This window comes from Pavona decussata, unplaced genomic scaffold (assembly GCF_977016875.1).
Source record: "Pavona decussata unplaced genomic scaffold, jaPavDecu1.1 SCAFFOLD_383, whole genome shotgun sequence".
Taxonomy (NCBI): Eukaryota; Metazoa; Cnidaria; class Anthozoa; order Scleractinia; family Agariciidae; genus Pavona; species Pavona decussata.
The window spans coordinates 405,222-421,419 of NW_028145756.1; the positions used below are offsets into that span (position 1 = coordinate 405,222).

General features: G+C 39.9%; 2 protein-coding genes across 2 annotated transcripts; one reads left to right on the top strand and one right to left on the bottom strand.

Moving 5' to 3' along the window:
• Positions 1–6,430: 6,430 nt before the first annotated feature.
• Positions 6,431–7,250, top strand: LOC146451843 (uncharacterized). The gene has a single exon (XM_085098592.1). It carries the CDS (start codon positions 6,495–6,497, stop codon positions 7,248–7,250), a length of 756 nt encoding a protein of 251 aa, XP_084954718.1. The 5' UTR covers positions 6,431–6,494.
• A 2,966-nt stretch (positions 7,251–10,216) lies between these two features.
• LOC146451844 (uncharacterized) lies at positions 10,217–15,497 on the bottom strand. Its single transcript, XM_085098605.1, has 5 exons — positions 15,362–15,497; positions 13,927–14,022; positions 12,810–12,944; positions 12,119–12,171; positions 10,217–10,444 (listed from the first exon to the last, which is right to left on the bottom strand). Exons 1-5 carry the CDS (start codon positions 15,480–15,482, stop codon positions 10,361–10,363), a joined length of 489 nt encoding a protein of 162 aa, XP_084954731.1. The 5' UTR covers positions 15,483–15,497; the 3' UTR covers positions 10,217–10,360.
• Between the last annotated feature and the right edge of the window lie 701 nt (positions 15,498–16,198).

Consider the following 16,198-nt stretch of genomic DNA (forward strand, 5'->3'; position numbering starts at 1 on the left):
CGTGAAACGGCTTCTCAGTCCAGCATAGCCAATACAAATTTACCCGGTCATCGTATACGATGTCTTGTGGGAACATATTTAGAGATAGTTTGCGGAGCAAAATAAGGGCTAAAATGATTTAGTTTTGATAGGAAGCAGCACTACATTTATTTCCGAGGTAAAATTGATCAAATTTTGCAAGTTTGGGAACCGGCTTCTCACTCAAGCCTAGCCAATACAAATTTACCCGGTCATCGTATACAGTGGCTTGCAGGAATATATTTAGAGATGGTTTGTGGAGCAAAATAAGGGCTAAAGTCATTCATTTTTGATCGAAAGCAGCACTACGTTTATTTCCGACGTAAAATTGATCAAATTTCGCAAATTTGTGACACGGCTTCTCAGTCCAGCATAGCCAATACAAATTTACCCGGTCATCGTATACGATGGGTTACGGGAATATATTTATTGATGGTCTGTGGAGCAAAATAAGAGCTAAAAAGATTTATTTTTTATCGTAAGCAGCACTACGTTTATCTCCGACGTAAAATTGATCAAATTTCGCAACTTCGTGAAACGGCTTCTCAGTCCAGCGTAGCCAATACAAATTTACCCGGTCATCGTATACGATGGCTTGCGGTAATATATTTAGAGATGGTTTGCGGAGCAAAATAAGGGCTAAAATGATTTATTTTTTATCGTAAGCAGCACTACGTTTATTTCTGACATAAAATTGATCAAATTTCGCAACTTCGTGAAACGGCTTCTCAGTCCAGCATAGCCAATACAAATTTACCCGGTCATCGTATACGATGGCTTGCGGGAATATATTTAGAGATGGTCTGTGGCGCAAAATAAGAGCTGAAATGATTTATTTTTGATCGTAAGCAGCACTACGTTTATTTCTGACATAAAATTGATCAAATTTCGCAACTTCGTGAAACGGCTGCTCAGTCCAGCATAGCCAATACAAATTTACCCGGTCATCGTATACGATGGCTGGCGGGAATATATTTATTGATGGTCTGTGGCGCAAAATAAGAGCTGAAATGATTTATTTTTTATCGTAAGCAGCACTACGTTTATCTACGACGTAAAATTGATCAAATTTCGCAACTTCGGGAAACGGTTTTTAAGTCAAGCCTAGCCAATACAAATTTACCCGGTCACCGTATACGATGGCTTGCGGGAATATATTTATTGATGGTCTGTGGCGCAAAATAAGAGCTGAAATGATTTATTTTTTATCGTAAGCAGCACTACGTTTATCTCCGACGTAAAATTGATCAAATTTCGCAACTTCGTGAAACGGCTTCTCAGTCCAGCATAGCCAATACAAATTTACCCGGTCATCGTATACGATGGCTTGCGGGAATATATTTAGAGATGGTTTGCGGAGCAAAATAAGGGCTAAAATGATTTATTTTTGATAGGAAGCAGCACTACGTTTATTTCTGACATAAAATTGATCAAATTTCGCAACTTCGTGAAACGGCTTCTCAGTCCAGCATAGCCAATACAAATTTACCCGGTCATCGTATACGATGGCTTGCGGGAATATATTTAGAGATGGTTTGCGGAGCAAAATAAGGGCTAAAATGATTTATTTTTGATCGTAAGCAGCACTACCTTTATTTCCGACGTAAAATTCATCAAATTTCGTAACCTCGGGAAACGGCCTCTTAGTCCAGCATAGCCAATACAATCATACCCGGTCATCGTATACGATGGCTTGCGGGAATACATTTAGAGATGGTTTGCAGAGCAAAATAAGGGCTAAAGTGACTTATTTTTGATCGTAAGCATCACTACGTTTATTTCCGACGTAAAATTGATCAAATTTTGTAACTTCGGGAACTGCTTCTCAGTCCAGCCTAACCAATACAAATTTACCCGGTCATCGTATACGATGGGTTATGTGGCGTTGTGCAGTGCGTTATGGGTAATATACTATAGTCGTACGATACACGGCTGATAGCCGCGTACGATGGTGCATTTTCAGCGGCTGTTACCCATTGGGGTCGAGTGAATCGGGTGACGAGATTGGGTTGCAACGTTCACCCACCACAGCATGAACCACCATGGGATGAACCACCGTAGAATGAACCACAAAAACACCGCCACATGAACCAGAGGACTGGGCACCACAATTTCCTATTAATTTTACGGATTAAGTTATCAATAAATCTTTAAGTTTACGGTTCTTAAACACGGGGAATAACATAAAAATTACGAAATACATATCTCACGTGAGGTTTAGTGGGGGATTTTATCTGATAGTCTGTTTGGACAAACGTTGAAAATCTTGAATTGGCGGTGAACTCAGCTAAGATTTCGGAAGGGAAAGATCCTCTCTTGTTTTAAGCAGAGCCCCATGAGATGACGGTAAGTGCTTTGCCGCATTTAAACAATGCTGTTCAAGGTTACTCCTGTGTGTTTCACAAGCCTTGCGTGAAAGATAATCCCTGATTGTTCAAAATTAAGAGAATTCTCCCATTTCAAGAGGGCCTCACTCTGGGGTTTAACAACATGCTTTGACTAAAACGGTTCAGTCAAATTTCTCGTTAGCATTAACATGTTCTGGTTTGGATTAGAATCTTCACATAAATAATATTTCAGCCCCCCCCCCCCCCCGGGGGGGGGGCACTTCCTTATAAGAGGCTAATGAGGATGTGCCGCTGGATGGGGTCGCATTTTCACGACTGGATTGACTATAATGGGGTTAGTAAAATCCAGTGATAAACTGTGTTTGCAAGGACCACCGTGACAAAATAAAAGTATCGGATCCTGTAGTGAAGGATCTAATCAGCAAAAAAATTGTAAAGCAAATAATCTAAAAAAAGAGCAAGGCTGATTTCACGGTTAGGGAAGTATATTTTCCGATATTTCGAAAGGCACGGCCTTTCTTCTTCAGGGTATGTTTGAGACTGACCCTGTGGTAAGATACTTTACAATTTAAACAGTTACAATAGATACCTGAAAAAAGGCTAAAGTTACATAAACAAAAACGTTACAATTTGAAATTTGAAAATACAACTGATAAATAGGTATAAGCTAACGTTACAACGTGGTAGACGAAAACAAAATACGTAACAATGAGTTAATTACATAACTTAGGAAGACGGGAAAAATGTTCATGTCTCATCTCTCCTATTAAGACCTAAGGGTTCAATAGTTTGACCTCTGTCGATGAGGTATGCCTCTCTAGCTTTGCGTACACTGTCACGATTACAGTATGTTTGTCAGTAGAGCCTACTGACAAACATCAATACTTGTTACAATCTTCATGTCATCCTAGACACACTAAGAGAGCCATTCCATTCAGCTTAGCTCTCAGACTTCGACGTATTTGTTCTTCTGACGAAACTTTTAAACTCCGAACAAACGAACTCAGAACCTATCTCAACAAACGGGGATACAATCTTTCATTCCTCAACCAAGAAATAGGACGGGTTAACGGCATCCCACGTTCCGACGCTATAGCTACTAAAGACACCTCCGACAGCAACCAACCTATACGAGTACCCCTTGTCGTCACATACAATCCAGCCCTTCGCTCTGTATCATCCATTATTCACAAACACTTCAACATCCTATCTTCATCTCCCCGCTGCGCTAACGTTTTCAAAGCCACACCTCTTGTTGCCTTCCGACGGACCAACAACCTGAGTGATTTACTTGTTAGCGCCAAACTACGTAATCCCACACAAAACAACCTACCCCATGGATCTTTTCGATGTGGGGACAACTGTTTAACTTGCAACTACATAACAGACGGACGTACCAGCTACACATTTCATTCTACCGGCGAAACTAGACATATTACTCATCATATAGACTGTAACTCTAAAAACGTTATCTACATGGTACACTGCAACCGCTGCCACAAACAATACATAGGAGAAACAAAACGACGACTTAAAGACCGTTTTAACGAACACCGTAGACCAGTCGACAAACAAACAAACAGTTCCAAACCCACCACAGTTTCAGAACATTTTCTTTCTAACGACCATAACGCTTCTGACATGCTACTAATTCCCCTCGAACTCATCAAATCTAATCGTGACAGTGTACGCAAAGCTCATCGACAGAGGTCAAACTATTAAACCCTTAGGTCTTAATAGGAGAGATGAGACATGAACATTTTTCCCGTCTTCCTAAGTTATGTAATTAACTCATTGTTACGTATTTTGTTTTCGTCTACCACGTTGTAACGTTAGCTTATACCTATTTATCAGTTGTATTTTCAAATTTCAAATTGTAACGTTTTTGTTTATGTAACTTTAGCCTTTTTTCAGGTATCTATTGTAACTGTTTAAATTGTAAAGTATCTTACCACAGGGTCAGTCTCAAACATACCCTGAAGAAGAAAGGCCGTGCCTTTCGAAATATCGGAAAATATACTTCCCTAACCGTGAAATCAGCCTTGCTCTTTTTTTAGATTATAATGGGGTTGCATTTTCACCCGGGGGATGGATCGCGAAAATTACATTTTCCGAAAAGTGACTAAGATGGGGTCTATAACTGGCCGCAAAATAGACTATAATGGGGCAGGGGCTATGAGAGGCCAGCGGCACATACCCAGCAAAACTGAACCCAAGTGCCTCCCCCGCCACCCCCCCGGGATTTCAACATATTTTTGCGTTCCATGGATTTCAACCCTCTTCTCAAGTAAAAGAAACCTTGGAAGTCATCGCCGAGGCCAGACACCCTAATTAGCTTCTGTTGTCATCATCTGACAAGTGATAACATTAAAAACAAATTTTTTTGGTTTTAATTACTCTATGAATGTTGCATATATTCTGTCTTATCCCCAGACACAAATTTAAAAGTGAACACTACGATTTATTTTACAGAAAAGGCAGTGTACATGTAATTAGCTAGTCAGGATCACCTACTGTTTAAAGAGGCAGTTTAGCCTCCGGGGTTGGGGGGGGGGGGGGGGGGGCGTTGGGGGACTTTCGTATAAAAGTTACGGGTGTGATCGTCATTAAGTTTTTAGAGGTTAAAAATTTGCGGTTTGGTACCCGTTAGGGTGGTAAAATCTGAAATTACTTTCGTCAGAGGTATAGTATTACCTTTTAGCCGGGTATTGAGCCGAAACATATGAGAAAACATAACTGATTTCTTATCTCTTAGGGGCCAAAGAAATTGTTTGCACCACACCCACAAAACAGAATCCTGTTACCTTTTCCTACCCTACAAAATGTGCGACCATCACCCCCGTCACTTTCACATCGGGGAGTTTCCCCGCCGGGAAGTTAAACGTAGCGGCTAATCAGTACCCCTAGAGAGAGAACCTAGAAAAGAGAATAGCCGAGTTCAACGATTTAATGTCAACAGTAAAAGGCAAAGAAAATAAAAAATTTAAACAGTACACATGCCTGTTCTCTGAGTCATTAAATAATGACGGGGCCAAACGGAAACAACTAACGAAACACTTGTCGAACAGAAAGCGCAAGGACCGCAAACAAATCAAAAACAAAAGAAATATAAATGCACAGTTTGAGGCAAACAAAAACCACATAAAAAACCTCTCTAACAAAGACATTACCAAAGATCAAATTAACTTATTAGCAAAAGGGCTTAAATTTATCCCTACATCCGTGACTAACCCGCAACTACAACTCTTGCGTGACTTTGAGAATATCGCAAGAAGAATGAGACTAAGATATATGTTTCACGGGCAGGATAAAGAACCACATCCGTTCCATGTCAAATCTACGTGGCAACCACCAATACAACGATCAGTTGCCCTAGAGAGTTATTTAGAAGAGGTTAAAATACAACTTGCAGAAACCAAACCCACAAAGCCAAAACATAATCTGCCAACAGCCGAACAAAAGGCACTCAAGGCCTTAAAGCACGACCAAGAGATCAACCTTAAAAAGGCAGATAAAGGGACGACCACTGTTGTATTCAGCATACAAGACAAAATCAAAGAAGGTCAAATTCAACTAGATAACAAAGAACACTACAGACCACTTGAAGAACCAATGGTAGAGGAGACAAACCGCAGAGTACTACAACTAGTTAATGAACTCTACCACAAAAACCACATAGACGAAACAACCGTAAAAAATGGCTTTGTGAAAGATCAAACCCGCCTCGAATTCCGGTCTTCTACACACTTACTAAAATTCACAAACCGACACCAGTCGGGAGACCCATAATATCAGGATGTGATGGCCCAACAGAGAAACTATCATCATTTGTTGATAGAATTCTTCAGCCTATAGCACAACAGCAGAGATCATATCTCAAAGACACAACTGAATTCATTAACTTCATAGAGAGAACAAAAGTCCCAAACTCCAAAGGGGATTTTTCTTGTTTCAATGGACGTAACGAGCTTATATACAAACATACCGCAGGAGGAGGGAATCCAAACAGTATGCAGAGCATACGATGCATTCCATGAAAATAAACCTCCTATCCCTCCCAGGCTTATTTTACAAGAAAATTCATTCCAGTTTAATGGAAAGAATTATCTCCAAACACATGGAATCGCCATGGGAACAAAGATGGCAGTCGCATTTGCCAATATTTTCATAGGCAGAGTTGAAACAGAAATCATGAGCCAAAGCGCAATCAAACCGCTCGTTTGGAAACGCTACATTGACGACATATTCTCCCTCTGGAACACCAACAGAGGAGAAATTACACAATTCATTGAACAAGCAAACAAACACCACCCTACAATCAAATTCACGGCTGAAGTTTCAGATACCGAAAGAACTTTCTTGGACACCATTATCTACAAAGGCGCAAGATTCGAAACAAAATCAGTACTTGATGTGCGAACCCACTTCAAGCCGACTGAGACATTTCAATATACACATTTCTCGTCCTGTCACCCAACCGGTGTCAAAAGGGGATTTGTGAAAGGAGAGGCTTTACGACTTCTGAAGACAAACTCTTCTAAAACATTATTTGAAAAGAAAATTAGAACCTTTAAAAAGCACCTTGCAAAGAGAGGTTACCCTAAAGGGTTTATAAAAAAAAAAAACCTCGCACAAGTAAATTTTCAAAACAGATCACAAGCCCTCCAACAAAAGAATAAAGAAAACAAAAGAATCTTGGCGTTTGTAGCACAATATCATCCATCAGTGCCAAACTTAAAGGAAATCCTTATGAGCAAATGGCATTTAATAGAACAACAACCAAAGCTCAGAGAGATTTTTAAGGAACCGCCACTAATCTCATACAAGATGGGGCGTTCCCTAAAAGACATACTCGTTCAGGAGCCCATTAGAGCAAAACTATAACTGAACATGGCTAAAAACACGCGAGTGGGAGTCGCGCAGGCCTATCTTCATTCCTTTTTACACTGAGTAAATAAATCGTTGAGTTCATTTCATGTGGAGTTAAGACTCGGCTATTTTGATGGCCTAATGAAAATATGGGGAAGTATTTATCTATAGTCCTCCAAGGCTTCTTAGCAAATGCGGTTTACTAAGAGAAAAAAAAGTTGAAATCAAAGTCTGAGTAGTTTGTGTCCCACGGTTCATGTCACGGTAGGGGATACCACGGTAGTTCACGTAATGGTATTTAATCCCACGCTAGTTCATGTCACGGTATTTAATCCCACGGTAATTCATGTCACGGTATTTAATCCCATGGTAATTAATGTAACGGTATTTAATTCCACGTTGGTTCATGTCACGGTTCATCTTATGGTTGTTCGTGTCACGCTGGTTCACGTAACGGTGGTTCATGCCATGGTGGTTCACGTCACGGTGGTTCATGCCATGGTGGTTCATCCCACGGTGGTTCATGCCATGGTGGGTAACGTTCCAAACCCATAGGCAACTGTCAGCATGGGAGCATGGGACGAGCCTAGGACAAGTCCGACAAGACCAGCTGATAGGTTTGTCCACATTATGCTCACAATTTTCACTATTATGCTAATTCTTTATGCTCAAAAAAATCTTACTATTATGCTCAAAAAGTTCCACTATTATGCTCAGAATTTTCTCCCCTGATCACTCATTTTTTTTTTTACCTTAATGTAATCATCTTTGGTTATACTGAAGCATGATGGACATGCTTGGTTGTCCCGAAATTCGATATTTTGACATATTTCCGGGAATTTTTTTTGCTCGATGCTGATTCCTCACTATTATGCTCAAAATTATGCCGGCATAATGTGGACAACGCTACCAGCTGAGACTAGTACAGCCCAGAATCGAAGTGCGCGAATACGATTCTTGCGAGTTTTTTTGCAATAGACTCCGTGTCATTTTGGCAGGAAAACTAGATAGCGGTCGACATTTTACTACGAGATTTTTTTTTTTTTTTTTTTTTAATTTGTGACCTCGTCTTTGCTTTTTGGGATTACAAAAGGGCTTAGCTGTCCTAAATCAAAACAACCTCACCAAGTTTATCACTCATAAAGCTTCCTGGGACTGATATATTTCTGTCTTCTTGACTTCGCTAAAAACTTGAAGTCAAATCTCGTATTCTGAGCTATATTCAGACTAGAATCGTTTCAAAAAGTAGTATTCTTCAGGGCCAGAGTTTATACGATGAAAAAAACTAGTGGTACTAGTTAAAATTGATTGGCCTGCCATTTGCCGTAGCCGGTCAGCACTGACATCAGTTTGGATTATTTACGCGTAGGGTGACGTCTGGCACGTTTATCTTCCGGCCTACCGTGAGATCCGGCAACGAAACGTATTCAGAACAGTTTATTTGTTTGTTTGTTTGTTTGTTTTTTTTTTTTTTTAAGAAAACGAAAAGAGTTTCTGAATTTTAAGGATGGTACCTACTTTTGATACTGCGCATACGTTCTGCACATCTTGCGATGGTCTGAGAAAGTCGGATTTCTCAACGGTGGTACCCGCTAAAACAGAGATATTTCTGCGTGGTTCATAACTACGCTAGCCTCCCACGCAGACATTCTTGGTGGTTCGGTACGCGTTCCTGCCCCACGTTCGTGGGCAGGAACGCGTGACGAACCCCTAAGAACGTCTGCGTGGGAGGCTATAACTACGCGGGACTGAAGCAGATCTTGGCAAGGGTTATTGGAATCCGGAAAGAAAATTTGGGGTAACCGCGCATTTTTCAGAGATAATTAAGCTCCAATTCCATACATTGTTTTGTTTTTGTCGCTTTTTAGAATTATTGTTGCTTAATTATCTCTAAATAATGCGGGGTTACCCCTAATTTTCTTTCTGGATTCCAATAGCCCTTGCTAAGATCTGCGTTTCTCGCATAGTTATAAACCGCGCAAAAATACTCGGTATTAGTCGGCACCGTCCTTTAAAAACATGAGTTGGACATGATGTTTTTAACTTAACTCTTGAATAGTGCAAAGACCACTTATACAAACAGCAGCAAAGTGTAGCAGGATCTTTCTGTAGATCAGGATCAGCAATGTTGAATAAAACGTAAAATTAAATGCAAGGCTGATCGGACAGCTAAAATAATTTTATTGCCCAATATTTCGGTTAGACCTACCTTGATACCAACCTTCTTCAGGGGCTGCAAAAAGCTAAGTAAAAATTAGAAATAAACAGATTAGGTATAGACAGATTAAGTTTCAATCACATCTCAACTTTTCATTTGTATCATCTTTAAATATTGTAACCGTTTATTTCCAATTTTTACTTAGCTTTTTCCAGCCCCTGAAGAAGGTTAGTATTGCCTAACCGAAATATTGAGCAATAAAATTATTTCAGCTGTCCGATCAGCCTTGCATTTAATTTTTTGTTTTTAACTTGCCTGCTGCTATCCAGACTTTTTTTTTATGATAGTAGGCAGATATATAACCTTATTTGTTTAATGTGAATGTTCGCGCCATTTTATTACGTACAATTGTATAAAAGTAACCTGTTTAACCAGATGTTTCACCTTAATTAATACCAAACAAATACAAACTAAACTAAGGGTGCGTTCGATTGACCCTATTCGATCCGGAATAGGAATACAAACGACGATCGATGACAAGAAATCCTTCATACGTTTCTAGAGTTACTGAAGTGTGAGACAGCTCTTAAATTATAATGTGTCAGCGAACGTTTGCAGGAATGTCTTCCCACTAATTCTTATTTCGGAATAAGGTCAATCGAACGCAACCTAAGTCATCTTACATGTAGTATACTACTGCCTATTGTCGCCCTTTGAACTGGCTTAGACTTTTTATTTTATTTAAGTCATTAACATAATAACAAGGTTCTATCAAGGTAAACTACCAGTCAGGCTCCTTCCCTTCGATCAGGGATAAGCGAGGAAGAAGAACAGGTGAGCGCGCGTGAATATGTCTACCGCGCGACAATTTATCACGTGAGAGATAAATTTCTCGCGCGTCCGCGTTTTCCCCTCATTCGACTATTCCTGTGGAGGAGGACACCTTCAAGGTATGAAATAGATGTCTTTAATGTATCCTCGCCACAGCGTCAACGCAAAAGAACACGTATTGCTCCTCATTGTACAGTTTTGACCTTACTTTCATCGTCACCTGTTATTTTAAGAGAAAAAGGAAGAGGACAGAAATAAACAGGCAGTTAGTTATTAAAAAATAAAAATAATAATAATAATAATAATTATAATAATAATAATAATAATAATAATAATAATAATAATAATAATAATAATAATAATAATAATAATAATAAAAGCGATTAAAGGTTATACTAGGAATAAAGAGAAAAAAAGTGAAACTAAACGTCATAATCACAAGTAATTCCACCAGGTAATCAACGAGCTTTTTAAAAAAATGGTGAGAAAACAATGTTCTTAGTTCGTTCCCCTGGTTTTTGTGATATTTGAATTGTCCCGGAATATCAAAACCATCCAATGCAATAAACGCAAATGCCCCATTCATTTCCCTTGCATCGAATACAACTTCAATTTATAGACAGGAATCTGATCTGCACTCTGCTTGGATTTTAGGTCATTCTCCTCTCAAAGTAAGTGTATTTACTCATTGTTTGTGCACAGGGTTGCTTTAAATTTATAGAGCCATCTCTCACCTTGAGGACAGCTCGCTAAGCTTCGCTATTACGGACAGCAGCTAACTGATCCCCAGCGAAAAATAAAGTACAGACGTTGACTGAAATAAATTCCCGCTATTACGGACTTTTGCTTTTAAGGACACAGACTCGCAGTCTCGAGGGTGTCCGCAATAAAGAGACAAAAACATCTCGCATTTCCTAATGAGGGACTTCACTTATTACGCCTCTCTTTCGCGTACAGTAGTAACCTCACATGATCGATCCAAACCGGGGAGACATGGTTTCTCCTATTTTTTTTCGTGACCCCAAAAAGTTTGAAGTGAATTCTAAAAACTTAGAAATAACGTGTGCATAAACGTGAAAAGGCACAAATGCAAGTGCTCGCCGTATACTAATCTAAATCAGATTTGACAGTAGGACACGTAGCATGCAGTCACGTCATACATTAAAACCACCATGGATGCCTTTCTTCAAAATCTTTCTTTACTTTTTTCAAATCTAGCTAAGTTTTGAAAATCTTGGAAATTTCGAAAGAGGCCTTTGGTTGTCTCTATACTGACAACATTATGCAAACTCCCTGAAAGGACGTGAAGACCTGTGTTGAAAACGATATTTCATCGAAACGATTACATGACAATTACAGAAAGAAGCAAGCTAAATGACTTCACGTTGGAATTCTGCAGACGTCCTCTCTAATTCCTTTATCCCGCGTAGAAAGCGTTTCCAGGGAGCGAAAAGTTATTTTTCGGTTTCTGGCCGCGCGAAAAATAGGGCGAGCGCCCACCCCTACAACCCCCCACCCCCCCCCCCTCCCCAACAACAACAACCACAACTAAAAGGGGCGCTCGCCCAATTTCTCGCTCAGCCAGAAACCGGAAAATAGCTTTTCGCTCACTGGAAACGTTTGGTACCCAGGCTACAATTCTTTCAGTCTTTCGTCCTGTCGCCGGTAGGACGAAGACACGAGGCCTGCACATCATAGATCATCATACCAGTCGCGGTCGATTCCTACCGGTTCTGCTTATGATTTCTCACCGGTGTTGTTATAAACCAGTTAGTCTTTCATTTAGAAAACCTTCTTTTAAGATGTCCTTTCTATTAACTGACTGAATTTCGTGGAAGCCGAACCCTCAGGCTGAACCATCTAGTAACTAAGATATAGCATTTGCCATGATTACCTGGGAGCCAGGAAAAGCTCTCATGATATCTGTGGTCTTCCACACGAATGTTTCTAGAGAAGGAAGTAAACTGATAGATCAGATCTGAGCATGCTGAGAAGGAAAAATAAATACGCTTGTTGCAAACAGACTGTGATCACTTCAACAAAAGGGACAAATATAGTGAGTCCCATCTAGCCATATGGAGCACATTTAACGTATTTTTGGTAGAACGTAAAAGGAAAGCTATGATATTTTTCCGAAAATGTCTGTTCTTACCCAAACGCAGTTGGACATATCGATCGTTTTCTGATATGCGTCTAGTTTGAATTTTGGAAGCCTTTAATTTTGCATTCCTGGATATTGCCTTTACCAGAAGAGGGGTGGGGTTCTCCCATATGTATTTGGGTATATGCTGTTCCAAAGGTATAATTTTGAGCCGGTTTGGTCTGAAAGCGGGTATGGATTCTTAAACTAGGTCTGAAAATGATATGAATTTTAGAGGCCAGGCCCCGGTTGTTCAAAGAGTGGATAACTTTATCTGTTGAATAAGTCACTATCCAGTGGATAAAATGTATAGTTGGAGTGCATTTTACCCGCTGGATAGCGATTTATCCACGGGATAACGAGCAAAAATTCTGATGAGTAATGAATCCCCCCCCCCCCCCTTTCTCCCACCCGGTGTCTTTATTTCGCTGATTAGTTCTCTTACCCCCTGCCCGTATGCTACAAAAGCTTTCATTCTGGTGGCCATGGCAAAGTTCATGATTGTCTCTGATTGTTGTTTGGCCTCCAGGTTCAGACATCATCACTTCATATTGTGCTGTCGCGGCCAAAATATCTACAGCTGTTGGAGAAGGATAAACAAATACTACTAAATTCAGAGAATTGCAAAGTATGATGGCTTTATTGGCTTCTAGCCATGATGAACTGGCTCGTGAAGGACTGGAAACTACATAGTTTGTCTCATGCATGCTTCAATTTCATACATTGAATTGCACATTCTCGCGGGGACGGATCCAGGAATTTTTTTGGGCAGTATGCGTGAGCTTTAAGGGGTGGTAAGGGCTGGGAATGCAGCAAAACTATTGTTAAAAAATAAATTGTAGGGGTTGCAATCCTCCTCTCAACACTTTTCCTGGATCCTCCATGATTTGTCTCCCTATGACAACGATTCTTCTGCAAATTCGAAAATGGGACTTTTCTAAATACTCTTAGAGCCACTAAGAGTAAAAATGAAACAGTAGATATTACAAAATTTGTGTGTTAGGTATATATCTTGTTACAAACTGATAACACAGAAATGGGAACCAGTCAACGTCAGGCGTGTTTGCGTTGGCGTCAGCACCATCATGATGAATAATGATTGTACTGATACAAGAATCTTTTCAGTGAATAGAACTGGAGAACGTCACAAAGTTTAGATGATCACGCAGACTTAGGGCGTTTTTCGTTTGAGCGTGGTATAACCAAAACCAATGTAGTTACTTCACCCAATCATGAGAGATGGGAACTGCACAACGAACCAACCAAAACTCAAATAAATAAATGCAACCAGAAATACACGTGTGAGCAAGTTACGATTGGTTTTAGTCGTGCTCCTCATTGGTTGAGACAAGTAGCACGAGTGTTGCTAACCAATCACGGAGCGAATTAAAGCAAAACCAAAGTAATAACCAAATAACTTTCGACAGTCAATTTAAAACCACTCTAGTTTTAACCTATTGGATCATTTGACGTATGGCAAAACAATAGATTACAGCTGACAGTCTGTCAGAAGGGAACCGATATGCAGCGTGCTCCTCCTCATAACACGTGATTTACCTTACCTGGAGTGAACGTAACAGTAATGTTGAAGGGTTCTCCAGATGGAATGAACGGCCATGGATATACCTTGATCGCTACAGTCTTGTCCGTATGAGGACCTGTAAAGAGGTTTACTGTGTCATTAGAGCTTACTCGATATTCTATCCAAGTTTTTCTGGATCTCCTTGGACCAGAAGTGAGGGAATAGTGAATTCATAGCCTAGCCTGCGTAGCTATCGAGAGGCGGCATGGCCTGGTGGTTAGGGCGCGGGACTCGTAATCCGGAGGCCCCGGGTTCGAGTCCACCACTTGGATATGTTTCACGGTAGCTCCATTTTCAAATCCAAAGGCCACGTTTTGTAAATAGCCAACTGGTTTTCCTCCAGCCAGTTGGGATTTTAACAAATGTTATGTTCAGTTTGTAGATTTATTTCATTGATTTATAGTGTCCCCAATCAGTGCTACAGCGCTAAATACTTAGAAACTTAAATAAAGTCATTTATTTTATTTTATTTCCAAGTGAGGAGGAGAAGTCAACGAAGCTTCCCCCTCCTCTCCCATTTTTTTAAATTCCTTTCTTGCTCCAAGTCTTCACTCCTCTCCCAGGCTTTTCATAGCCCTTCTCTAGTCTACAAGAATACTTTTACAAGCTGTTGCAATTGAAACTGCACGGTACGTAGAAAGATTAAAAAAAAAATGTGTTTTAAACCCAGAAGTACCACTGTAAACATGTATACTCTCACCACTTGTCGACATATATTTTTTATCCACCTGCTTGGGAAAATATGTTTGAAAATCACGTCATTTTGTCTTTGTATATCATTACCTACCTACAGGTATGGCTCACCACTAAGTGCAAGTATCGTCAGGGAGTAGGGATATGTTGAGGAAAAATTAGATGCCGATCTCGTTAGGGGCTCAAACAGTCAATTGAAGTAACTAGCATAAGGAGTATGACATGACGTTACGCCGCGCCAAGACGGAAAAAAACATCTTTTTGGATTCCTTTTTTTATCATGACACCTACAGGTCAAATGGAAATGGGGATGAAAGCTGCAAAGAGCATTCAGGCAGGAGTAATGGCAAGTTCCGTTACTTCAACAAAGAAAACGAAGATGAACACTGAGTGTGAATTAACTTCTTTGTGAAGATTTACAATGGGCAAGAACATGTGACATGAAAACGAATTAACCCAAAGCTAATATCCAATGTATTTGGCCATCAATCAAATAAAGAGATTAGCTTCTAACATGTCTAAAGAAACTGTGGTGCTGGGTCGCTGGGGAAATGAAAATGAATATATTTGGTTTTATCAAGTGAGCTGATAACTTAAGGTAATTTAGCCCCCGTAAAAAGCTATTTCAATCTGTTGTTGAATCAGTCATGATTGCATTTAAAAGGGGACCCTTGAAAACCTTTCTTCAGCAACATTCGCAATTTCCACTGAGAAAATCTTACCGCACATTTTCAGACTAATGATCTCCAGTCCTGGGGGTAACGATTTGGCACTTGTGATGGAGAATCTAAATAGTAGCCCAAGTGTTATGGTAAGAAGCAGATAATGGCAGTATGCAGACATTCTCTTTCTTTCTTGCTACTTGAGCACAAGACCTGTCAGTAAAAATAGGGTTAGATGAGCCATCAAATATTGACAGGAATCGAAATACCAGGAAACCGAGAAATACTGAACTAATCAGAAAGCAATGTCATTTCAAAAAGCACATTTTAAAATGAAGACGTCTTTCAAGAAGCTTACTCCATTCCTTCTTTGCTAACCGCTATGGGAAATACTACTGAATCATCAAGAGTCAACCAATTTACGGTATCTTGAGGAATCCTGCAATCAACTACGAAGCCCTCAGCCGCTGAACTTGGAATCAGAGCCGACAAAAAAATAAAACGGGCAAGAAGGTTGTTCCAGTTACCCTCGTACCTAGTCAGACAAAATACGATCCAGCGCCATTACGCCCCAAAAACCATTGCCAAATCAGGTCAAATGTTTCACTCATACATTACTTTGAACTGCATCAGTCCCATGGAAAACGTGTGTCATAAGTAAACATTAAAGGGGAAGTATCACGAAAATTTGCTGTCATTTCAAAACCCAAAAATGTTTTACTGTTAGCAGAAACAACAAAATAATTGTTATAGTTTGTTAAAAATTATCACCCCAGTATAATAAAACTGTGGATTAGTGCCTCTGGCCAGAGACAGGGTAGGCCGGTTTCGATTGAAACTTGAAAAATATTAAGCTAATGTTTTTCAAGTTCTCGCATTTTTTTGTTTCCAAAATGC

What these genes read in the sequence shown, in the direction of transcription:
- LOC146451843 (XM_085098592.1), top strand. Translation starts at nt 6,495, where the DNA reads ATGGGAACAAAGATGGCAGTCGCATTTGCCAATATTTTCATAGGCAGA.
- LOC146451844 (XM_085098605.1), bottom strand. Translation starts at nt 15,482, where the DNA reads ATGTCTGCATACTGCCATTATCTGCTTCTTACCATAACACTTGGGCTA. An exon ending in TACTGTTACGTTCACTCCAG is followed by an intron (nt 12,945 to 13,926) that starts GTAAGGTAAATC and finishes CTTCTCCAACAG; the next exon opens with CTGTAGATATTTTGGCCGCG. An exon ending in GAGCTTTTCCTGGCTCCCAG is followed by an intron (nt 10,445 to 12,118) that starts GTAATCATGGCA and finishes TTAAAATAACAG; the next exon opens with GTGACGATGAAAGTAAGGTC.